The following is a 25,365-nucleotide window of genomic DNA, read 5'->3' as shown; positions in this document are numbered from 1 at the left end:
GGGCGTTACGTAGGGTAGAGTGTTGATCACGTGCTAGCAGGCCGCGCAGGCTCTTTCGGGTCCCCCCGGGCCTCGGCGGCGGCGGAAAGCCAGGGCCCTCGACGCACGCGCACTGAGGTTCCACGTGAGCGCTTGCGTTTCTTCTCCAGCCCAACGATGCCGCCGGAACGGAGGAGCCGAGCGAGACCCGGCCGGAGAACCGGAGCGAGGCCGGACCGGAGGGCCCGAATGAGGCCGGACCGGAGAGCCGGAGTTGGGCCGGGTGGGCCGCCCCGAAAGGCTGTTCCTTCATCCCAGCGGAAGTCGTCGGCCCGGCCGAGCGCAGCAGCCACTGCAATCGCAGTCGCGGCGGCGGAGGAGAGGCGGCTCCGGCAGCGGAACCGCCTGACGGTGGAGGAGGACAAGCCGGCCGTGGAGCGGTGCCTGGAGGAGCTGGTCTTCGGCGACGTGGAGGAGGACGAGGATGCGCTGCTGCGGCGTCTGCGGGGCCCGCGGGTGAGTGAGGCCGCGGCGCGCGGGCTGGGAGCGCTCGGGCGGGGCGCGCGGTGGGCGGCGAGCCTCCGTGGGCGGAGCCTAGGCGACCTGCGGCGCGGGGGCCGCTCAGGTGGGGGGGAGCCCGAGAACGCGGGCGCCGAGGGGTGCTGGGCCCAAAGCCTCCGCCCCGGTGTGACCCCAGCGCCTGGTGACCAGCGGGCGCTCGACGCGTGTAATTTAGCGAACTGTGGTCGTGTGCGTCTTTCGTGGCTCAGCCCCACTATCCGCTACCCGAATTCTCTGTTTGTTCCCTTGTGGTCATCCGATCACCCGCCTCCGTACTTTGCCGTCATTTCAGGAGTTCCACTAAATCAGTGCAATCAGAATTCGTGGGCACGGGCCTGGAAATCTGCGTTTTAACAATCTTCCCCAATGATGGATTTGCCAGCTTTTGAGAATGATCCTGTATTCATCTGCTCAACAGATTATTTGTGAGCTAATTGGTTGCCAGGGACTTTTCCTGGCATTGTAAACTCTGCGTGATTATAATTTTTGCATACTTTAAACCATTCCTTTTATCCTGTACCTGGACTCACAGTAGGGAGTCCCAGAACAAAACTGACACAGCAGTGGACAAAAACTGACATAAGTCCCTTCTTTCTTGTTGTGTATGTAATAGTGGCAGAGGCAGACGATACAGGAGATGAGTAAAATTCAAGTATGTTAGGGACAAGCGCTGAAGAGAGAAAAGAATCGGGGAAAGGGGAGATAAGTGCGTGTAGAGGAGTCTGTGCATTTTACATAGGGCGGCCAAGTAAAGCCTCACTTAGAATTACTTAGTTTGGTAAACGAATGCGGACCAGCAAGTATTAAATGATTGCCAGAATCTCCTTTGGGTGCTTACGGGAGAAGGTGCAGCTTTCTATTGGGCAGATAGAGAACTGCTACTGGAAAAATGCTGAATTGTGTTCTTTTCATCGTCAGGAAAAGGAGCAGTCTGAAGTGGGATTTGTTGGCTTTGTAGGATCATCCGCTGGTAACAGATCGAGTAGAAGTCATTTGGCCGTATCTGTTATGTGGTTTGGGAAAGCTCAAGCTCACTTTAGGTGTATTCTGTGGCCTAGGTGTAGATTTGATAGTATAGTACAAAGTTTCTGAAGGAGGTGGGGGCGAAGAATGGTTGTGAAAATGGAGAAGAAATTTGTCTAAGAATATGAAATATGAATTAATGACTCTCATAGAGTCAATCGTGTTATTTTATCTTTGATGCTAGTCTGCCTCTGGTCCCTTAATTTCTGTAGTTGGGGATTTTTCCTGCCTCTTTTTTCATCTGTTAACTTAGCTTTTGTAGCTTGTCTTACTTGGTCTTTTCCTTTCAGCGTGTTGGTTTTCTGCCCTTGACTTCCGTCTTACCCTCATGTGTCCCTGTCTGTGGTATCCTTCTCTAGTCTCTTCATTTTCTATTTTGCTTCCAGCATTTGCTGTGGTGGCACCAGAGGGCCTAAAAACAAAGCGTTCTACAAGCCATCTAACAGCAAAGGTGGTGTGTGCCTGCCCCATCGGGTTATGAAGAACTCAGTGCTTGAGGGCGTTTTGTCTTTTTTAGGTCCTCGGACAGGATGACTCAGGTGACTCAGAAGTGGGGAAGGAAGCAGAAAATAATTTTCTACCTCAGAAGAAGCCAGTTTGGGTGGATGAAGAAGATGAAGATGAGGAAATGTAAGTTGCCTACTTTTTCTTCCAGAATTCCTCTGGATAGTTTAAAAGTTATTTGTAGGTTTTAAAAAAGCTGTTTTTATGAATATGTGATTATGCGGTGATTTGAAAAATTCTGGTAAGTAAAGAAAAGGTCATTTATAATCCCAGTGCCGAGGGAGAACCACTGTTAACATATGTCCCTCCGTCTCTCTTCTCTTCTTTGCTGTATAGAGTAGCAAGGAGAGCACAGGGTTTGGGGTTAGACCTGGGTTTGCCTCCTAATTTAGGCAGTTCCTAACCAACCAGGGCCAAGTTTGGAACCTATCTTTTCTAGTTTGAACGGAGATAATAACTGTAGCAGAAGGCTTTTGAGATTGAATGAAATAGTGTATGTAGAACTCTTAGCATAATGTCTGAAACAGAAAAGTCTAAAAAAGAAATTAGCCTACACAATATGTACTTAATAGGTATGGTACTATATAGCAAGCATTTCTCCACACTAAAAAGCCTTTATAAGCATTTTTAAATGGACATATCATAGTCCATTATTTGACTTGACTATAATTTGCATCACTCCTGGACAGACAGATTTTCTTATTTTTCGGTTTAATAAATTAATGTTGAGATAAACATTTTATGTAAACTTTTTTTCTGTTTTTCTAATTATTTCTGTAAGAAAGATTTTTTTTTTCAATATTAAAAATGAGTGATCACAATTTATTATGTGTTGAAGGATAATAGGCTGGTTAATTTTATTCTAGCAATGCTAAACAGAGGTATTGACACAGATGGCTCAGTGGGACTGAGTAATTTTTTTGAATAAACAAGGAAAGATTTTTTTGAGGTAGAATTAATCAAAGAGCACAGACATTTGTAAGATTCCTGATAAGTATTAATATTGCCTGACTGACCATGAGGTTTACCAGTTTCTCTTCTCATTGAAAGATACTAATTTCACTCTATTCTTAGAAGCAATTATTAATCTTTTTTTCAGACTGACAGTTTAGTATGTGGGATATAGTTGGTCAATTTGTGTTGCAAAAACATTTTTGTTCTTAATCGTTGGCGTTTGTTAGACATAATCTCTATTCTGTCCTTGTCTACTGGAAATTATTTTTAGTTTTTATAATAAAAATTGTAAATATTTAAGGTACATAACATGATGTTTTACTGTACATAGCAAAAGGATTAGTACAGTCAAGCTAATTAACATACTCATCTCTTCACATAGCTACTGTTTTTGTTTGTGGTAAAAGCACCTGAAATCTACTCTCTTAGCAACTTTCTGGTTTTCAGCATAGTCTTATTAGCTCTGTAGATTTACTCATCTCTACATAACTGAGCTTTGTATTCTTTGACCAACATCACCCCAATTTCCCCTACCTTCCTGCTGCTGATAACCACTATTCTCCTCTCTGCTTCTCTGTATTCTACTTTTTTAAACATTCCACATGTAAGTGAGATCATGCAGTATTTTTCTTGTGTGTCCGACTACTTCACTTAGCATAATGCCCTCAAGGTCCATCTGTATTGTTGCAAATGGCAAGATTTCATTGAGACTGTTTCTTAATGATAGTATATCAGCTCCTTATGAATTGTGAATTTCAAACCTTTGTCAGAATTATTGGAGATTTTCTCCCAGTTTTGTTGGCTTTTTCTTTTTGTTTTTAAAATGTTGTTTGGCACACAGAATATTTAAAATTTTATGTATTTCTATAATATTTATAATATTTCTATAAGTCTTATTTTTTCCTGTTGCTTTTAATATTTAAAAAGTGCAATAGAGAGAGACAAATGTTTGCTGTATTTATCCTTCATAGCATTTTAAGGTTTAGTTTTTACATATTTAATTCTTATTTATCTGGAATTTGTTTTGGTGATGGACATAAGCTGTGTTGGGATAAGTAATTATGAATTTGAAGTATTAACTCTTTAAAGGGTAAATATTGACTCTGAAATACACACTGGAGCCTTTCTGTTTTGGGGAAGATGGAGAAAATGCATATAAGGTATTGCACATCTTACAGAGTTTGACCTATAGTGTTCGGTTGAATGTGTTCTCAAAATACTACAAACATGAACTATTTAGGTTGATTCTTCAAAAGTCATTTAAGCATGTTGTTCTTTTTTTTGTAGGGTTGACATGGTGAACAGTCGGTTTCGGAAAGATATGATGAAAAATAACAGCGAAAATAAACTTTCAAAAGATGAGCTTCTAAAGAGACTTAAGGAAGAGTAAGTGTCCTTTGTCATATGGTGTACCAAGTACTATTCATAACCAGTAGTTTATTTTTGATTCTATCAGTCTTCAGCTGTAACAACTTTTCAGGTAGTGAGATTTCCATTTTGAAGTAGTAACAACATTGCTGTTGGAAGAAACGGTTAAATTTTAGTATTTAGGGGAAGAGGAAATACAGTAAGTACTAAAAAATTTGGAAAAAGCTTGTAATCCCACCACCCAAATAGAATCAGTGATTATATTGACTGCTTGTTCATTTGTATATGGGAAACTTTTCCATAATTTCTAGGCTTTTTTAATTGAGTTAGGAAATATATGTGTATTTTAAAATGATTTCATTTTGGTTCTTCTAATTCAAACTTACAGATTTAAAAATATTTAAAATGTTTTGTATTTATTTTTTAATATTCCTAGAGGTTCATTATCAGTGTTTTTTTAAGTAAGTTTATTGAAGTATAATTTACATACAGTGAAATTCACCCTTTCAAAGTGTCTTTCTATGAATTTTGTTAAACACAGTGATGTAAGTAAGCACCACAACAATTCAGGTAGGGAATCAAGATAGAGAACTTTGCAGTCACCCCAAAATGTTCTCTTATACTTCTTTGTAGTCAACTCTCTGTCCTCAACTACTGACCTGTTTTCTGTCCTTACAGATTTGTCTTTTCCAGAATGTTGTGTAAGTGAAATCATTTATATATAGTCGTTGGAATCTGTTAATCTTATTTAATGGAGCTATTATTTTAGTTTCATTTTTCAACTTTAGAAGATCTTCTCAGCTTGAGGCCTTTGTTTTGTTTCTATTTACCGTTTTATTATGTTCATATTTTCTTGAAATACTTGAGTATATTTGTATTAGCTGTTTCAAAGTCTTTATGTGCTAATTCTGTCATTTCTGTGTTTTTGTTGGTTGATTTTTCTTCTGATTTTGGTTCATATTTTCTGCTATATAGTGATTTTGATCTGGTTCTGGGCAGTGTATATGTTAAGTTGATGGGTATCTGGATTTTGTTTTTTGCTATTAATGAATGTTGAACTCTATTAATGAAGGCAGTTAATTGGCTTGGAGGTCAGTTTGATCCTTTCAGGATTTATTTTTAGCTTTTTCCTAGAGCAGCATTTACTCTGGGCTGGTTTAGCCCTGTTACTAAGGTATGACCTTTCTGTTATCTCTACTGCTTGCACTGAGTGTTCAGGAAGGACCTTCCCTCTGACAGGTTGGAACTCAAGCGTATGAGCTTTGGTATAGTGCGGCTTACATCTCCCTGGTAGTTCTTTGCCTGACCTTATGGAGTTTTCATCCCATGAGTGTGCAGCTTAGTATCCAACAGAAGTGTCTGGAACCCTGTGTGGATTTCTGGAGTTCTTTCTCTTTTCTGCTCCTCAAATTCCAATTGTCTCAGCCTCTCTGAAGTCTGATCTTTTTATATTTGATTCTGTGCCAGGGTCTTTTTTTTAAATTTACATACAGTACCGGTTTCAGATACATAACTTAGTGATTCAACAATTAATGTATATTACAAAGTGCTCACCAGGTAAGTGTAGTTACCATTTATCACTTATAAAGATATTATAATATTAATAGTCCCTGTGCTATACTTCTATCCCTGTGACTGAATGACTTAAAATTTGAAGTTTGTACCTCTTTATTCCCTTCACCTATTTCACCTGTCTCCCCTTCCCCTCTTGGTAACCAGCTTTTCTCTGTGTTTATGAATCTGTTTCTGTTTTGTTTGTTTTGTTTTTCAGATTCTACATATTAGAGAAACTATATGGTATTGATCTTTCTCTGACTGACTGATTTTACTTAGCATAATACCCTCTAGGTCCATGTCGTTGCAAATTGCATGATTTCTTTCTTTTTTATAGCTGAATAATATTCCTTTAGATAGATGTACTGCATCTTTATTCATCTGAAGATAACACTTTGGCTGTTTCCATATCTTACAACTCCATATTATAAATAATGCTGCAATAAACATAGTCTTTTTGAATTAATGATTTCATTTTCTTTGAGTAGATGCCCAGAAGTGGAATTGCTGGGTCCTATGGTATCTCTATTTTTAGTTTTTTGAGAAACTTCCATACTGATTTCCATAGTGGAAAAGTGGCCACACCACTTTGCAATTGCACCAGCAGTGCATGAGGGTTCGTTCCCTTTTTTCAACATCCTTGCCAGCACTTATTATTTCTTGTCTTGGTGGTGGTAGCCATTCTGACATGTGTGAGGTGATATCTCATTGTAGTTCTGATTTGCATTTCTCTGATGAATAGTGACGTTGAGCATCTTTTCATGTGTCTCTTGGCCATCTGCTTGTCTTCCCTGTACCAGGGTCTCATAAAAATGTTTTGAGGGGAAAATCCTGGTGATGGTAAGACTCACCTTATTATTTCTCCTCTTGTGGGAATCATAGTCATTTGCTGCCTGTTGTCCAATTACTGAAAATTACATATTTTATCTAGCTTTCTAGTTGTTTGTGGCTAGTGGGCTTAGTTTGGGAGGCTTGTTTGTACTTCTGCTTTAAACAATTAGAATGACTCTGCACACTCTACACATATAGCCTTTTAGGATATAACTATCATGTTTCTCCTTAAGATTACTTTTTCTGGAGTGAAATGCTCCAATTTTATTCAAAGGTTATATGGTGAAGTTTTGTATATTCGTATCAATCTGGTCATTTTCTTTTATGCATGTTCTGTCATGTACTCTATGTACTATAGCATTGGTTTATAACTTCGAAGTGACTTCTTTACTTGGTTCCAAGATTGGGGATGTGTGTTCATTTGAGCAAATAAGACAACTGCGTAACTAGATAAAAATAATTAATTAAAAATATGTATCCAGGACTAGTTTTAGATGGTTAGAGGTTCATGAAAGTTTCTGGTATAGCCAAGTTGGGACTGTCCTGTGTGAGTAGCCCTTCTGTTCTTAAAGATGATAACTTCTTTGGGAGAGATTCTATACATACTCCCAGGGCTGATCTACCCTCTGTTCTTTAAATGTATCAAGCTTTACAAACATCTATTAGTTACCAAAAGATTTCATTTTTATATTTTTGCTTAGATTCCAGCATGCCATGGGGGGAGTGCCTTCCTGGGCGGAGGCTAATAAGCGGAAAACATCATCAGATGGTAAGTGTTGGTACCTCTGTTTTAAGTTAGAAAATAAGTCCCTATTCCAGTTCTGTTATTTGACCTTTCTCATGAGTCTCATTAAAGCCTGGTGCTTCAAATATGTTTCCTTTTTTTAATATTTTTTTAATTTTAATTTTGTTATCATTAATCTACACTTACATGAAGAACACTATGTTTACCAGGCTCCCCACCTCACTAAGTCCCCCCCTGCTACACCCCACTACAGTCACTGTCCATCAGCGTAGCAAGATGCTGTATGATCACCACCTGTCTTCTCTGTGTTGCCCAGCCCTCCCCGTACCCCCCAACAGCACTATACATGCTAATCGTAATGCCCCCTTTCTTTTTCCCCACCCTTATCCCTCCCTTCCCACCCTTTCTCCCCAGTCCCTTTCCCTTTGGTAATTGTTAGTCCATTCTTGGGTTCTGTGATTCTGCTGCTGTTTTGTTCCTTCAGTTTTTCTTTGTTCTTATACTCCACATATGAGTGAAATCATTTGGTACTTGTCTTTCTCTGCCTGGCTAATTTCACTGAGCATAATACCCTCTATCTCCATCCATGTTGTTTCAAATGGTAGGATTTGTTTTCTTCTTATGGCTGAATAATATTCCATTGTGTATATGTACCACATCTTCTTTATCCACTCATCTACTGATGGACACTTAGGTTGCTTCCATTTCTTCGCTGTTGTAAATAGTGCTGCGATAAACATACGGGTGCATCTGTTTTTTTTTTTTTTTGTAGATAATTATTTTTTATTGAAGGGTAGTTGACACACAGTATTACATTACATTAGTTTCAGGTGTACAACACAGTGATTCAACATTTATATACATGCTAATTCTAGGTACCAGCTATCACCATACCAAGTTGTTACAATATTTTTTTTTTTTCTTTTTTTTATTGAAGGGTAGTTGACACACAGTATTACATTACATTAGTTTCAGGTGTACAACACAGTGATTCAACATTTATATACATGATAATTCTAGGTACCAGCTATCACCATACCAAGTTGTTACAATATTTTGACTATATTCCTTATGCTATACCTTACATCCCGGTTACTAATTTATTTTACCATTGGAAGTCTGTCCTTTTTTTTTTTTTTTTTTTTTTTTTTTGTGAGGGCATCTCTCATATTTATTGATCAAATGGTTGTTAACAACAATAAAATTCTGTATAGGGGAGTCAATGCTCAATGCACAATCATCAATCCACCCCAAGCCTAATTTTCATCAGTCTCCAATCTTCTAAATCATAACGAACAAGTTCTTACATGGAGAACAAATTCTTACATAGTGAATAAGTTACATGGTGAACAGTACAAGGGCAGTCATCACAGAAACTTTCGGTTTTGCTCATGCATTATGAACTATAAACAGTCAGTTCAAATATGAATACTCATTTGATTTTTATACTTGATTTATATGTGGATACCACATTTCTCTCTTTATTATTATTATTTTTAATAAAATGCTGAAGTGGTAGATAGATACAAGATAAAGGTAGAAAACATAGTTTAGTGTTGTAAGAGAGCAAATGTAGATGATCAGGTGTGTGCCTGTAGACTATGTGTTAATCCAAGCTAGACAAGGGCAATAAAAAATCCACGGATGCAGAAGATTTCTCTCAGAACGGGGGGTGAGGTTCTAAGCCTCACCTCTGTTGATCCCCAATTTCTCACCTGATGGCCCCCCTGTGACTGTGCCTGTCTTAGGTTGTTCCTCCCTTGAGGAATCTTACCCATCTCTGGCTAACCAGTCATCTTCCGGGGCCATACAGGGAAATGTAAAGTTGGTAAGTGAGAGAGAAGCCTTATTGTTTGAAAAGGTTAGCTTTTTACTTCTTTGCATATTTATGCCCTGTGGCTTCTATGCCCAGCATTTGTCTTGAGGAATCTTTATCACTTGGAAGAATTATGATACTTGGTAAATTTGATATGAGGCACGAATTCTATTTAAGGGTTGTAATTAGGAAGGAAGAAGAAAAGCTATAGAAGTAGCAGGTGGAAGAAAACATGGAAAGATTGATTATTTCTTTGACATATCTTCTTGTAGAGTAACTTCAGCATGTATAGGTTTTAAACTACTAATTAAATTGCACACACACATTAACATAATAGGAGTATAGTTACATAACCAAAGCATACCTGTAATTACCAGCCATCTCCAGTGAAACCAAGAAAACCAGTTAGGCACCTTAGGCATTTGTGAAAACTTATCTATGATATGGTGGATATTGTCCAACTGAGCTTGAACAGTCTGAGAGAAATCAGACAAATTAAAACAACCCATTCCTGGAGACTGTTCACATCCCATATGTTCCTTTAACAGTAAATAGTCTGTAGTTGTAAGATTTTGGAGCGCTACAATTTGCACTTCTCCTAATTCTTGGTTGAGTTCCAACAGTATAGATCCAGTCAAATTTGTTGTTTTACTGTATGCACAGGCCAGCTTAGATATCTCCTTCTTCATTCCCCTGGCAAGTCCAGGAACTGTTGGGATGAGTACATCTACAGCTGTAGCAGTGCGTGGATCTTTGTTGGGGTTTTTTGATGATCATCTTCTGGCATGAGTCTTCCAGAGAGTGCTGATGTTGGAAGTTCTTTTTCATATCGTATCTTAGTTCATTTTCGGGGTAGCCCAATTAGGCTTTGATCATCTGTATGAACACAAACAGACCCTTTGCCTACACTTTTATATGCCCTTTATACCCTTGTGTAGGACTCATTGGAGGTCTGCACACAGGAACTGCCTTTTTTTTTTTTTTTTGGTATCATTAATCTATACTTACATGACAAATATTATGTTTACTAGGCTCTCCCCTATACCAGGTCCCCCCTATAAACCCCTTTACAGTCACTGTCCATCAGCATAGCAAATGTTGTAGAATCACTACTTGCCTTCTCTGTGTTGTACAGCCCTCCCCTTTCTCCCACCGCCCCCATGCATGCTAATCTTAATAACCCCCTTCATCTCCCCCCCCTTATCCCTCCCTACCCACCCATCCTCCCCAGTCCCTTTCCCTTTGGTACCTGTTAGTCCATTCTTGAGTTCTGTGATTCTGCTGCTGTTTTGTTCCTTCAGTTTTTCCTTTGTTCTTATATTCCACAGATGAGTGAAATCATTTGGTATTTCTCTTTGTCCGCTTGGCTTGTTTCACTGAGCATAATACCCTCCAGCTCCATCCATGTTGCTGCAAATGGTAGGATTTGCCCTTTTCTTATGGCTGACTAGTATTCCATTGTGTATATGTACCACATCTTCTTTATCCATTCATCTATCGATGGACATTTAGGTTGCTTCCAATTCTTGGCTATTGTAAATAGTGCTGCGATAAACATAGGGGTGCATTGGTCTTTCTCATACGTGATTGCTGCATTCTTAGGGTAAATTCCTAGGAGTTGCAATTCCTGGGTCAAATGGTAAGTCTGTTTTGAGCATTTTGATATACCTCCATACTGCTTTCCACAATGGTTGAACTAATTTACATTCCCACCAGCAGTGTAGGAGGGTTCCCCTTTCTCCACAGCCTCACCAACATTTGTTGTTGTTTGTCTTTTGGATGGCGGCCATCCTTACTGGTGTGAGGTAATACCTCATTGTAGTTTTAAATTGCATTTCTCTGATAATTAGCGATGTGGAGCATCTTTTTATGTGTCTGTTGGCCATCTGTATTTCTGTTTTGGAGAACTGTTCAGTTCCTCTGCCCATTTTTTAATTGGGTTATTTGTTTTTTGTTTGTTGAGGCATGTGAGCTCTTTATATATTCTGGACGTCAAGCCTTTATCGGATGTGTCATTTTCAAATATATTCTCCCATACTGTAGGGTTCCTTTTTGTTCTATTGATGGTGCCTTTTGCTGTACAGAAGCTTTTCAGCTTAATATAGTCCCACTTGTTCATTTTTGCTGTTGTTTTCCTTGCCCGGGGAGATATGTTCAAGAAGAGGTCACTCATGTTTATGTCTAAGAGGTTTTTGCTTATGTTTTCTTCCAAGAGTTTAATGGTTTCATGACTTACATTCAGGTCTTTGATCCATTTCAAGTTTACTTTTGTGTATGGGGTTAGACAGTGATCCAGTTTCATTCTCTTACATGTAGCTGTCCAGTTTTGCCAGCACCAGCTGTTGAAGAGGCTGTCATTTCCCCATTGTATGTCCATGGCTCCTTTATCAAATATTAATTGACCATATATGTTTGGGTTAATGTCTGGATTCTCTAGTCTGTTCCATTGGTCTGTGGCTCTGTTCTTGTGCCAGTACCAAATTGTCTTGATTACTATGGCTTTATAGTAGAGCTTGAAGTTGGGGAGTGAGATCCCCCCTACTTTATTCTTCTTTCTCAGGATTGCTTTGGCTATTCGGGGTCTTTGGTGTTTCCATATGAATTTTTGAATTATTTGTTCCAGTTCATTGAAGAATGTTGCTGGTAGTTTCATAGGGATTGCATCAAATCTGTATATTGCTTTGGGCAGGATGGCCATTTTGACGATATTAATTCTTCCTAGCCACGAGCATGGGATGAGTTTCCATCCGTTAGTGTCCCCTTTAATTTCTCTTAAGAATAACTTGTAGTTTTCAGAGTATAAGTCTTTCACTTCTTTGGTTAGGTTTATTCATATGTATTTTTTTTTTTTTGATGCCATTGTGAATGGAGTTGTTCTCCTGATTTCTCTTTCTGTTGGTTCATTGTTAGTGTATAGGAAAGCCACAGATTTCTGTGTGTTGATTTTGTATCCTGCTACTTTGCTGTATTCTGATGTCAGTTCTAGTAGTTTTGGGGTGGAGTCTTTAGGTTTTTTTTTTTTTTTTTTTTTTTTTTTTTTTTTTATTTTATTTTTATTTTTATTTTTTTTTAATAATTATTTTTTATTGAAGGGTAGTTGACACACAGTATTACATTACATGAGTTTCAAGTGTACAACACAGTGGTAGAACATTTATATACATAATTCTAGGTTCCAGCTATCACCCTACCAGGCTGTTACAATATCTTGACTATATTCCTTATGCTATACCTTACATCCCGGTTACTAATTTATTTTACCATTGGAAGTCTGTCCTTTTTTTTTTTTTTTTTGTGAGGGCATCTCTCATATTTATTGATCAAATGGTTGTTAACGACAATAAAATTCTGTATAGGGGAGTCAATGCTCAATGCACAATCATTATTCCACCCCAAGCCTAATTTTTGTCAGTCTCCAATCTTCTGAGGCATAACAAACAAGTTTTTACATGTAGAACAAATTCTTACATAATGAATAAGTTACATAGTGAACAGTACAAGGGCAGTCATCACAGAAACTTTCGGTTTTGCTCATGCATTATGAACTATAAACAGTCAGTTCAAATATGATTACTCATTTGGTTTTTATACTTGATTTATATGTGGATACCACATTTCTCTCTTTATTATTATTATTTTTAATAAAATGCTGAAGTGGTAGGTAGATACAAGATAAAGGTAGAAAACATAGTTTAGTGTTGTAAGAGAGCACATGTAGATGATCAGGTGTGTGCCTGTAGACTATGTGTTAATCCTAGCTAGACCAGGGCAATAAAACATCCACGTATGCAGAAGATTTCTCTCAGAACGGGGGGGTGAGGTTCTAAGCCTCACCTCTGTTGATCCCCAATTTCTCACCTGATGGCCCCCCTGCGACTGTGCCTGTCTTAGGTTGTTCCTCCCTTGAGGAATCTTACCCGTCTCTGGCTAACCAGTCATCTTCCGGGGCCATACAGGGAAATGTGAAGTTGGTAAGTGAGAGAGAAGCCTTATTGTTTGAAAAAGTTAGCTTTTTACTTCTTTGCATATTTATGCCCTGTGGCTTCTATGCCCAGCATTTGTCTTGAGGTATCTTTACCACTTGGAAGAATTATGATACTCGGTAAATTTGATATGAGGCACGAATTCTATTTAAGGGTTGTAATTAGGAAGGAAGAAGAAAAGCTATAGAAGTAGCAGGCGGAAGAAAACTTGGGAAGATTGATTATTTCTTTGATATATCTTCTTGTAGAGTAACTTCAGCATGTATAGGTTTTAAGCTACTACTTAAATTGCACACACACATTAACATAATAGGAGTATAGTTACATAACCAAAGCATATCTGTAATTACCAGCCATCTGCAGTGAAACCAAGAAAACCAGTTAGGCACCTTAGGCATTTGTGAAAACTTATCTATGATATGGTGGATATTGTCCAAATGAACTTGAACAGTCTGAGAGAAATCAGACAAATTAAAACAACCCATTCCTGGGGACTGTTCACATGCCATATGTTCTTTTAACAATAAATAGTTTGTAGTTGTAAGACTTTGGAGCGCTACAATTTGCACTTCTCCAAATTCTTGGTTGAGTTCCAACAGTATAGATCCAGTCCAATTTTGTTGTTTTACTATATGCACAGGCCAGCTTAGATATCTCCTTCCTCATTCCCATGGCAGGTCCAGGAACTGGTGGGATGAGTGCATCTACAGCTGTAGCAGTGCGTGGATCTTTGTTGGGGTTTTTTGATGATCATCTTCTGGCATGAGTCTTCCAGAGGGTGCAGATGTTGGAAGTTCTTTTTCATATCGTATCTTAGTTCATTTTCGGGGTAGCCCAATTAGGCTTTGATCCTCTGTATAAACACAAACAGACCCTTTGCCTACACTTTTATATGCCCTTTATACCCTTGTGTAGAACTCGTTGGAGGTTACCACACAGGAACTGCCCTTTTTTTTTTTTTTTTTTTTTTGCTATCACTAATCTACACTTACATGACGAATATTATGTTTACTAGGCTCTCCCCTATACCAGGTCTCCCCTATAAACCCCTTTACAGTCACTGTCCATCAGCATAGCTAAATGTTGTAGAATCACTACTTGCCTTCTCTGTGTTGTACAGCCCTCCCTTTTCTCCTACCCCCCCATGCATGTTAATCTTAATACCCCCCTACTTCTCCCCCCCTTATCCCTCCCTACCCACCCATCCTCCCCAGTCCCTTTCCCTTTGGTACCTGTTAGTCCATTCTTGAGTTCTGTGATTCTGCTGCTGTTTTGTTCCTTCAGTTTTTCCTTTGTTCTTATATTCCACAGATAAGTGAAATCATTTGGTATTTCTCTTTCTCCGCTTGGCTTGTTTCACTGAGCATAATACCCTCCAGCTCCATCCATGTTGCTGCAAATGATTGGATTTGCCCTTTTCTTATGGCTGAGTAGTATTCCATTGTGTATATGTACCACATCTTCTTTATCCATTCATCTATTGATGGACATTTAGGTTGCTTCCAATTCTTGGCTATTGTAAATAGTGCTGCAATAAACATAGGGGTGCATCTGTCTTTCTCAAACTTGATTGCTGCATTCTTAGGGTAAATTCCTAGGAGTGGAATTCCTGGGTCAAATGGTAAGTCTGTTTTGAGCATTTTGATGTACCTCCATACTGCTTTCCACAATGGTTGAACTAACTTACATTCCCACCAGCAGTGTAGGAGGGTTCCCCTTTCTCCACAGCCTCGCCAACATTTGTTGTTGTTTGTCTTTTGGATGGCAGCCATCCTTACTGGTGTGAGGTGATACCTCATTGTAGTTTTAATTTGCATTTCTCTGATAATTAGCGATGTGGAGCATCTTTTCATGTGTCTGTTGGCCATCTGTATTTCTTTTTTGGAGAACTGTCTGTTCAGTTCCTCTGCCCATTTTTTAATTGGGTTATTTGTTTTTTGTTTGTTGAGGCGTGAGAGCTCCTTATATATTCTGGACGTCAAGCCTTTATCGGATGTGTCATTTTCAAATATATTCTCCCATACTGTAGGGATCCTTCTTGTTCTATTGATGGTGTCTTTTGCTGTACAGAAGCTTTTCAGCTTAATATAGTCCCACTTACTCATTTTTGCTGTTGTTTTCCTTGCCCGGGGAGATATGTTCAAGAAGAGGTCACTCATGTTTATGTCTAAGAGGTTTTCGCCTATGTTTTCTTCCAAGAGTTTAATGGTTTCATGGCTTACATTCAGGTCTTTGATCCATTTTGAGTTTACTTTTGTATATGGGGTTAGACAATGGTCCAGTTTCATTCTCCTACATGTAGCTGTCCAGTTTTGCCAGCACCACCTGTTGAAGAGACTGTCATTTCGCCATTTTATGTCCATGGCTCCTTTATCAAATATTAATTGACCATATATGTCTGGGTTAATGTCTGGATTCTCTAGTCTGTTCCATTGGTCTGTGGCTCTGTTCTTGTGCCAGTACCAAATTGTCTTGATTACTATGGCTTTATAGTAGAGCTTGAAATTGGGGAGTGAGATCCCCCCTACTTTATTCTTCTTTCTCAGGATTGCTTTGGCTATTCGGGGTCTTTGGTGTTTCCATATGAATTTTTGAATTATTTGTTCCAGTTCATTGAAGAATGTTGCTGGTAGTTTCATAGGGATTGCATCAAATCTGTATATTGCTTTGGGCAGGATGGCCATTTTAACGATATTAATTCTTCCTAGCCACGAGCATGGGATGAGTTTCCATCTGTTAGTGTCCCCTTTAATTTCTCTTAAGAGTGACTTGTAGTTTTCAGAGTATAAGTCTTTCACTTCTTTGGTTAGGTTTATTCCTAGGTATTTTATTTTTTTTGATGCAATTGTGAATGGAGTTGTTTTCCTGATTTCTCTTTCTGTTGGTTCATTGTTAGTATATAGGAAAGCCACAGATTTCTGTGTGTTGATTTTGTATCCTGCAACTTTGCTGTATTCCGATATCAGTTCTAGTAGTTTTGGGGTGGAGTCTTTAGGGTTTTTTATGTACAGTATCATGTCATCTGCAAATAGTGACAGTTTAACTTCTTCTTTACCAATCTGGATTCCTTGTATTTCTTTATTTTGTCTGATTGCCGTGGCTAGGACCTCCAGTACTATGTTAAATAACAGTGGAGAGAGTGGGCATCCCTGTCTAGTTCCCGATCTCAGCGGAAATGCTTTCAGCTTCTCGCTGTTCAATATAATGTTGGCTGTGGGTTTATCATAGATGGCCTTTATTATGTTGAGGTACTTGCCCTCTATTCCCATTTTGCTGAGAGTTTTTAACATGAATGGATGTTGAACTTTGTCAAATGCTTTTTCAGCATCTATGGAGATGATCATGTGGTTTTTGTCTTTCTTTTTGTTGATGTGGTGGATGATGTTGATGGACTTTCGAATGTTGTACCATCCTTGCATCCCTGGGATGAAACCCACTTGGTCATGGTGTATGATCCTTTTGATGTATTTTTGAATTCGGTTTGCTAATATTTTGTTGAGTATTTTTGCATCTACGTTCATCAGGGATATTGGTCTGTAGTTTTCTTTTTTGGTGGGGTCTTTGCCTGGTTTTGGTATTAGGGTGATGTTAGCTTCATAGAATGAGTTTGGGAGTATCCCCTCCTCCTCTATTTTTTGGAAAACTTTAAGGAGAATGGGTATTATGTCTTCCCTGTATGTCTGATAAAATTCCGAGGTAAATCCATCTGGCCCGGGGGTTTTGTTCTTTGGTAGTTTTTTGATTACCTCTTCAATTTCGTTGCTGGTAATTGGTCTGTTTAGATTTTCTGTTTCTTCCTGGGTCAATCTTGGAAGGTTATATTTTTCTAGGAAGTTGTCCATTTCTCCTAGGTTTCCCAGCTTGTTAGCATATAGGTTTTCATAGTATTCTCCAATAATTCTTTGCATTTCCGTGGGGTCCGTCGTGATTTTTCCTTTCTCGTTTCTGATACTGTTGATTTGTGTTGACTCTCTTTTCTTCTTAATAAGTCTGGCTAGAGGCTTATCTATTTTGTTTATTTTCTCGAAGAACCAGCTCTTGGTTTCATTGATTTTTGCTATTGTTTTATTCTTCTCAATTTTATTTATTTCTTCTCTGATCTTTATTATGTCCCTCCTTCTGCTGACCTTAGGCCTCATCTGTTCTTCTTTTTCCAATTTCGATAATTGTGACATTAGACCATTCATTTGGGATTGCTCTTCCTTTTTTAAATATGCTTGGATTGCTATATACTTTCCTCTTAAGACTGCTTTTGCTGTGTCCCACAGAAGTTGGGGCTTAGTGTTGTTGTTGTCATTTGTTTCCATATATTGCTGGATCTCCATTTTGATTTGGTCATTGATCCATTGATTATTTAGGAGCGTGTTGTTAAGCCTCCATGTGTTCGTGAGCCTCTTTGCTTTCTTTGTACAGTTTATTTCTAGTTTTATGCCTTTGTGGTCTGAAAAGTTGGTTGGTAGGATTTCAATCTTTTGGAATTTTCTGAGGCTCTTTTTGTGGCCTAGTATGTGGTCTATTCTGGAGAATGTTCCATGTGCACTTGAGAAGAATGTATATCCCGCTGCTTTTGGATGTAGAGTTCTATAGATGTCTATTAGGTCCATCTGCTCTACTGTGTTGTTCAGTGCTTCCGTGTCCTTACTTATTTTCTGCCCAGTGGATCTATCCTTTGGGGTGAGTGGTGTGTTGAAGTCTCCTAGAATGAATGCATTGCAGTCTATATCCCCCTTTAGTTCTGTTAGTATTTGTTTCACATATGCTGGTGCTCCTGTGTTGGGTGCATATATATTTAGAATGGTTATATCCTCTTGTTTGACTGAGCCCTTTATCATTATGTAGTGTCCTTCTTTATCTCTTGTTACTTTCTTTGTTTTGAAGTCTATTTTGTCTGATATTAGTACTGCAACCCCTGCTTTCTTCTCACTGTTGTTTGCTTGAAATATGTTTTTCCATCCCTTGACTTTTAGTCTGTACATGTCTTTGGGTTTGAGGTGAGTTTCTTGTAAGCAGCATATAGATGGGTCTTGCTTTTTTATCCATTCTGTTACTCTGTGTCTTTTGATTGGTGCATTCAACCCATTAACATTTAGGGTGACTATTGAAAGATATGTACTTATTGCCATTGCAGGCTTTAAATTCGTGGTTACCAAAGGTTCAAGGTTAGCCTCTTTAGTATCTTACTGCCTAACTTAGCTCGCTTATTGAGCTGTTATATACACTGTCTGGAGATTCTTTTCTTCTCTCCCTTCTTGTTCCTCCTCCTCGATTCTTCATATGTTGGGTGTTTTGTGCTGTGCTCTTTCTAGGAGTGCTCCCATCTAGAGCAGTCCCTGTAAGATGTTCTGTAGAGGTGGTTTGTGGAAAGCAAATTCCCTCAGCTTTTGTTTGTCTGGGAATTGTTTAATCCCACCGTCATATTTGAATGATAGTCGTGCTGGATACAGTATCCTTGGTTCAAGGCCCTTCTGTTTCATTGTATTAAATATATCATGCCATTCTCTTCTGGCCTGTAGGGTTTCTGTTGAGAAATCTGACGTTAGCCTGATGGGTTTCCCTTTATAGGTGACCTTTTTCTCTCTAGCTGCCTTTAACACTCTTTCCTTGTCCTTGATCTTTGCCATTTTAATTATTATGTGTCTTGGTGTTGCCCTTCTTGGATCCTTTCTGTTGGGGGTTCTGTGTATTTCCGTGGTCTGTTTGATTACTTCCTCCCCCAGTGTGGGGAAGTTTTCAGCAATTATTTCTTCTAAGATACTTTCCATCTCTTTGCCTCTCTCTTCTTCTTCTGGGACCCCTATAATACGGATATTGCTCCTTTTAGATTGGTCACACAGTTCTCTTAATATTGTTTCATTCCTGGAGATCCTTTTGTCTCTCTCTATGTCAGCTTCTATGCGTTCCTGTTCTCTGATTTCAATTCCATCAATGGCCTCTTGCATTCTATCCATTCTGCTTATAAACCCTTCCAGAGTTTGTTTCATTTCTGCGATCTCCTTTCTGGCATCTGTGATCTCTTTCCGGACTTCATCCCATTTTTCTTGCGTGTTTCTCTGCATCTCTGTCAGCATGTTTATGATTCTTATTTTGAATTCTTTGTCAGGAAGACTGGTTAGGTCTGTCTCCTTCTCTGGTGTTGTCTCTGTGATCTTTGTCTGCCTGTAGCTTTGCCTTTTCATGGTGATAGGAATAGTCTGCAGAACTGGGATGAGTGACGGCTGGAAGGACTTCCTTTCTTGTTGGTTTGTGGCCCTCCTCTCCTGGGAGAACAGCGGCCTCTAGTGGCTTGTGCTGCGCAGCTGCGCGCAGACAGGGCTTCTGCTTCCTGCCCGGCTGCTATGGAGTTAATCTCCGCTGTTGCTGTGGGCGTGGCCTGGCTCGGGCAGCTACTCCAAAATGGTGGAGTCGCGTTGGAGCAGGAGCTGCTGGGAGGCTATTTATCTCCGTAAGGGGCCTCCCTGCTCCCTGCAGCCCAGGGGTTAGGGTGCCCAGAGATCCCGGATTCCCTACCTCTGGATTAAGTGGCCCGCCCTGCCCCTTTAAGACTTCCAAAAAGCACCCGCCAAAACAAAACAACGACCACAAAAAAAAACAAGAAAAAAAATTTTTTTTAATAAAAAAAAAAAAAATTTTTAATTAAAAAAAAAAAGGTGGTCGTTCGTTTTTCTTTATTCTCCGGTGCCAGCCTCAGGCCTCTGCTCACCGGTCTTTCTGCCCTGTTTCCCTAATATTGGGGTCCCTGTCCCTTTAAGACTTCCAAAAAGCGCTCGCCAAAACAAAGCAGCAAAAAAGCAAAAAAAAAAATGGTCGCGCGCTTTTCTTATGTCCTCTGTCGCCCAGCCTCCAGTGCCTGCTCACTGTTCTTGCTGCCCTGTTTTCCCAGTATCGAGGGCCCTGCACTCTGTCCCGGATGGCGGGGGCTGGGTGTTCGGCAGTCCTGGGCTCCGTCTCCCTCCCGCTCTGCCTGCTCTTCTCCCGCCGGGAGCTGGGGGGAGGGGCGCTCGGCTCCCGCGGGGCCGGGGCTTGTATCTTACCCCCTTCGCGAGGCGCTGGGTTCTCTCAGGTGCGGATGTGGTCTGGATATTGTCCTGTGTCCTCTGGTCTTTATTCTAGGAAGGGTTGTCTTTGTTATATTTTCATAGATATATGTTGTTTTGGGAGGAGATTTCCGCTGCTCTACTCACGCCGCCATCTTCCGCCCCACCCTCTTTAGGGTTTTTTATGTACAGTATCTTGTCATCTGCAAATAGTGACAGTTTAACTTTAACTTCTTCTTTACCAATCTGGATTCCTTGTATGTTTTTGTTTTGTCTGATTGCCGTGGCTAGGACCTCCAGTACTATGTTAAATAACAGTGGGGAGAGTGGGCATCCCTGTCTATTTCCCGATCTCAGAGGAAATGCTTTCAGCTTCTCGCTGTTCAGTATAATGTTGGCTGTGGGTTTATCATAGATGGCCTTTATTATGTTGAGGTACTTGCCCTCTATTCCCATTTTGCTGAGGGTTTTTATCATGAATGGATGTTGAACTTTGTCAAATGCTTTTTCAGCATCTATGGAGATGATCATGTGGTTTTTGTCTTTCTTTTTGTTGATGTGGTGGATGATGTTGATGGACTTTCGAATGTTGTACCATCCTTGCATCCCTGGGATGAATCCCACTTGGTCATGGTGTATGATCCTTTTGATGTATTTTTTAATTCGGTTTGCTAATATTTTGTTGAGTATTTTTGCATCTACGTTCATCAGGGATATTGGTCTGTAGTTTTCTTTCTTGGTGGGGTCTTTGCCTGGTTTTGGTATTAGGGTGATGTTAGCTTCATAGAATGAGTTTGGGAGTATCCCCTCCTCCTCTATTTTTTGGAAAACTTTAAGGAGAATGGGTATTATGTCTTCCCTGTATGTCTGACAAAATTCCGAGGTAAATACATCTGGCCCGGGGGTTTTGTTCTTTGGTAGTTTTTTGATTACCTCTTCAATTTCGTTGCTGGTAATTGGTCTGTTTAGATTTTCTGTTTCTTCCTGGGTCAATCTTGGAAGGTTGTATTTTTCTAGGAAGTTGTCCATTTCTCCTAGGTTTCCCAGCTTGTTAGCATATAGGTTTTCATAGTATTCTCTAGTAATTCTTTGTATTTCTGTAGGGTCCGTCGTGATTTTTCCTTTCTCGTTTCTGATACTGTTGATTTGTGTTGACTCTCTTTTCCTCTTCATAAGTCTGGCTAGAGGCTTATCTATTTTGTTTATTTTCTCGAAGAACCAGCTCTTGGTTTCATTGATTTTTGCTATTGTTTTATTCTTCTCAATTTTATTTATTTCTTCTCTGATCTTTATTATGTCCCTCCTTCTGCTGACCTTAGGCCTCATCTGTTCTTCTTTTTCCAATTTCGATAATTGTGACATTAGACCATTCATTTGGGCTTGTTCTTCCTTTTTTAAATATGCTTGGATTGCTATATACTTTCCTCTTAAGACTGCTTTTGCTGTGTCCCACAGAAGTTGGGGCTTAGTGTTGTTGTCATTTGTTTCCATATATTGCTGGATCTCCATTTTGATTTGGTCATTGATCCATTGATTATTTAGGAGCGTGTTGTTAAGCCTCCATGTGTTTGTGAGCCTTTTTGCTTTCTTTGTACAGTTTATTTCTAGTTTTATGCCTTTGTGGTCTGAAAAGTTGGTTGGTAGGATTTCAATCTTTTTGAATTTACTGAGGCTCTTTTTGTGGCCTAGTATGTGGTCTATTCTGGAGAATGTTCCATGTGCACTTGAGAAGAATGTATATCCCGCTGCTTTTGGATGTAGAGTTCTATAGATGTCTATTAGGTCCATCTGCTCTACTGTGTTGTTCAGTGCTTCCGTGTTCTTACTTATTTTCTGCCCGGTGGATCTATCCTTTGGGGGGAGTGTTGTGTTGAAGTCTCCTAGAATGAATGCATTGCAGTCTATTTCCCCCTTTAGTTCTGTTAGTATTTGTTTCACATATGCTGGTGCTCCTGTGTTGGGTGCATATATATTTAGAATGGTTATATCCTCTTGTTGGCCTGAGCCCTTTATCATTATGTAGTGTCCTTCTTTATCTCTTGTCACTTTCTTTGTTTTGAAATCTATTTTGTCTGATATTAGTACTGCAACCCGTGCTTTCTTCTCGCTGTTGTTTGCCTGAAATATGTTTTTCCGTCCCTTGACTTTTAGTCTGTACATGTCTTTGGGTTTGAGGTGAGTTTCTTGTAAGCAGCATATAGATGGGTCTTGCTTTTTTATCCATTCTGTTACTCTGTGTCTTTTGATTGGTGCATTCAGTCCATTAACATTTAGGGTGACTATTGAAAGATATGTACTTATTGCCATTGCAGGCTTTAAATTCGTGGTTACCAAAGGTTCAAGGTTAGCCTCTTTAGTATCTTACTGCCTAACTTAGCTCGCTTATTGAGGTGTTATATACACTGTCTGGATATCCTTTTCTTCTCTCCCTTCTTATTCCTCCTCCTCGATTTTTCATATGTTGGGTGTTTTGTGCTGTACTCTTTCTAGGAGTGCTCCCATCTAGAGCAGTCCCTCTAAGATGTCCTGTAGAGGTGGTTTGTGGGAAGCAAATTCCCTCAGCTTTTATTTGTCTGGGAATTGTTTAATCCCACCATCGTATTTGAATGATAGTCGTGCTGGATACAGTATCCTTGGTTCAAGGCCCTTCTGTTTCATTGCATTTAATATATCATGCCATTCTCTTCTGGCCTGTAGGGTTTCTGTCGAGAAGTCTGATGTTAGCCTGATGGGTTTTCCTTTATAGGTGACCTTTTTCTCTCTAGCTGCCTTTAAAACTGTTTCCTTGTCCTTGATCTTTGCCATTTTAATTATTATGTGTCTTGGTGTTGTCCTTCTTGGATCCTTTCTGTTGGGGGTTCTGTGTATTTCCGTGGTCTGTTCGATTATTTCCTCCCCCAGTTTGGGGAAGTTTTCAGCAATTATTTCTTCCAAGATACTTTCCATCCCTTTTCCTCTCTCTTCTTCTTCTGGTACCCCTATAATACGGATATTGTTCCTTTTGGATTGATCACACAGTTCTCTTAACATTGTTTCATTCCTGGAGATCCTTTTATCTCTCTCTATGTCAGCTTCTATGCGTTGCTGTTCTCTGGTTTCAATTCCATCAATGGCCTCTTGCATCCTATCCATTCTGCTTAGAAACCCTTCCAGAGTTTGTTTCGTTTCTGTAATCTCCTTTCTGGCATCTGTGATCTCCCTCCAGACTTCATCCCATATCTCTTGCATGTTTCTCTGCATCTCTGTCAGCATGTTTATGATTCTTATTTTGAATTCTTTGTCAGGAAGACTGGTTAGGTATGTCTCCTTCTCTGGTGTTGTCTCTGTGATCTTTGTCTGTCTGTAGCTTTGCCTTTTCATGGTATTAGGAATAGTTTGCAGAGCTGGGACGAGTGACGGCTGGAAGAACTTCCCTTCTTGTTGGTTTGTGGCCCTCCTCTCCTGGGAGAACAGCGACCTCTAGTGGTTTGTGCTGGGTAGTTGCGCAGAGACAGGGCTTCTGCTTCCTGCCCGGCTGCTATGGAGTTTATCTCTGCTGTTGCTGTGGGCGTGGCTTGGCTCGGGCTGCTCCTCCAAAATGGTGGAGTCGCGTTGGAGGGGGAGCGGCCTGGAGGCTGTTTTTGTCCGTAAGGGACCTCCGTGCTCCCTGCAGCCCAGGGGATTAGGGTGCCCAGAGATTCCCGCATTCTCTACCTGTGGATTAAGTGTCCCGCCCTGCCCCTTTAAGACTTCCAAAAAGCACCTGCCAAAACAAAACAACGACCACAAAAAAAAAAAAAAAATTTGTAATTAAAAAAATAAAAAAATAAAAATAAAAAATGGCCGCTCGTTTTTCTTTATTCTCCAGCGCCAGCCTCAGGCATCTGCTCGCCGGTCTTGCTGCCCTGATTCCCTAGTATTGGGGTCCCTATCCCTTTAAGACTTCCAAAAAGTGCTCGCCAAAACAGAAAAAAGAAAAAAAAAATGGCCGCTCGCTTTTCTTATGTCCTGTGGCGCCAGGCTTCCAGTACCCGCTCACTGTTCTTGCTGCCCTAGGGAACTAGTGTCCAGGGCCCTCCGCCCATGCACTGTGTCTGCGCTCTGGACCGGATGGGTGGGGCTGTGTGTTCAGCAGTCCTGGGCTCCTTCTCCCTCCCGCACTGCCTACTCTTCTCCCGCCGGGAGCTAGGGGGAGGGGCGCTCGGGTCCGGCCCTGCCGGGGCTTGTATCTTATCCGCTTAGCGAGGCACTGGGTTCTCGCAGGTGTGGATGTGGTCTGGATGTTGTTCGGTGTCCTCTGGTCTTTATTCTAGGAAGAGTTGTCTTTGTTATATGTTCATAGATATATGTGGTTTTGGGAGGAGATTTCCGCTGCTCTACTCACGCCGCCATCTTGGCTCCCTCTGCCTGCATCTGTCTTTTTAAAACTGGGCTGCTGCATTCTTAGGGTAAATTCCTAGAAGTGGAATTCCTGGGTCAAATGGTATTTCTATTTTGAGCATTTTGAGGAACCTCCATACTGCTTTCCATAATGGTTGAACTAATTTACATTCCCACCAGCAGTGTAGGAGGGTTCCCGGTTCCCCTTTCTTCACAACTGCACCAACATTTGTTGTTGTTTGTCTTCTGGATGGTGGTGATCCTTACTGGTGTGAGGTGATATCTCATTGTGGTTTTAATTTGCATTTCTCTGATGACTAGTGATGTAGAGCATCTTTTCATGTGTCTGTTGGCCATCTGAATTTCTTCTTTGGAGAACTGTCTGTTCAGCTACTCTGCCCATTTTTTTTTTTTTTTGGTATCCTTAATCTACAATTACATGAAGGACATTATGTTTACTAGGCTCCCCCCTTCACCAAGTCCCCCCCACATCCCCATTCACAGTCACTGTCCATCAACATAGTAAGATGCTGTAAAATCACTACTTGTCACTAAGTTCACAGTCACTGTCCTTCAACATAGTAAGATGCTGTAAAATCACTACTTGTCTTCTCTGTGTTCCACAGCCCTCCCCGTGCCCCCCCAACACTATAC

At 40.2% G+C, this 25,365-nt stretch overlaps 1 protein-coding gene across 2 annotated transcripts in view; it reads left to right on the top strand.

Moving 5' to 3' along the window:
• The first annotated feature begins 10 nt into the window (after positions 1-10).
• UTP18 (UTP18 small subunit processome component) overlaps positions 11-25,365 on the top strand; it is a 66,261-nt gene continuing 40,906 nt past the window's right edge. The window contains exons 1-4 of one of the 2 annotated variants that reach the window (XM_036879891.2): positions 11-495; positions 2,081-2,193; positions 4,309-4,407; positions 7,476-7,543. In XM_036879891.2, coding sequence (XP_036735786.2) covers positions 157-495; positions 2,081-2,193; positions 4,309-4,407; positions 7,476-7,543 — 619 coding nt within the window. In that variant the 5' untranslated portion in view covers positions 11-156. The remainder of the gene's footprint in view (positions 496-2,080; positions 2,194-4,308; positions 4,408-7,475; positions 7,544-25,365) is intronic. The other variant, XM_036879890.2, reaches the window with a different exon arrangement.

Source organism: Manis pentadactyla, chromosome 4 (genome assembly GCF_030020395.1).
Source record: "Manis pentadactyla isolate mManPen7 chromosome 4, mManPen7.hap1, whole genome shotgun sequence".
In the NCBI taxonomy this organism is placed as follows: Eukaryota; Metazoa; Chordata; class Mammalia; order Pholidota; family Manidae; genus Manis; species Manis pentadactyla.
Note: the sequence above shows the minus strand (reverse complement) of the source record. Positions and strands in the feature narration are given on the sequence as shown.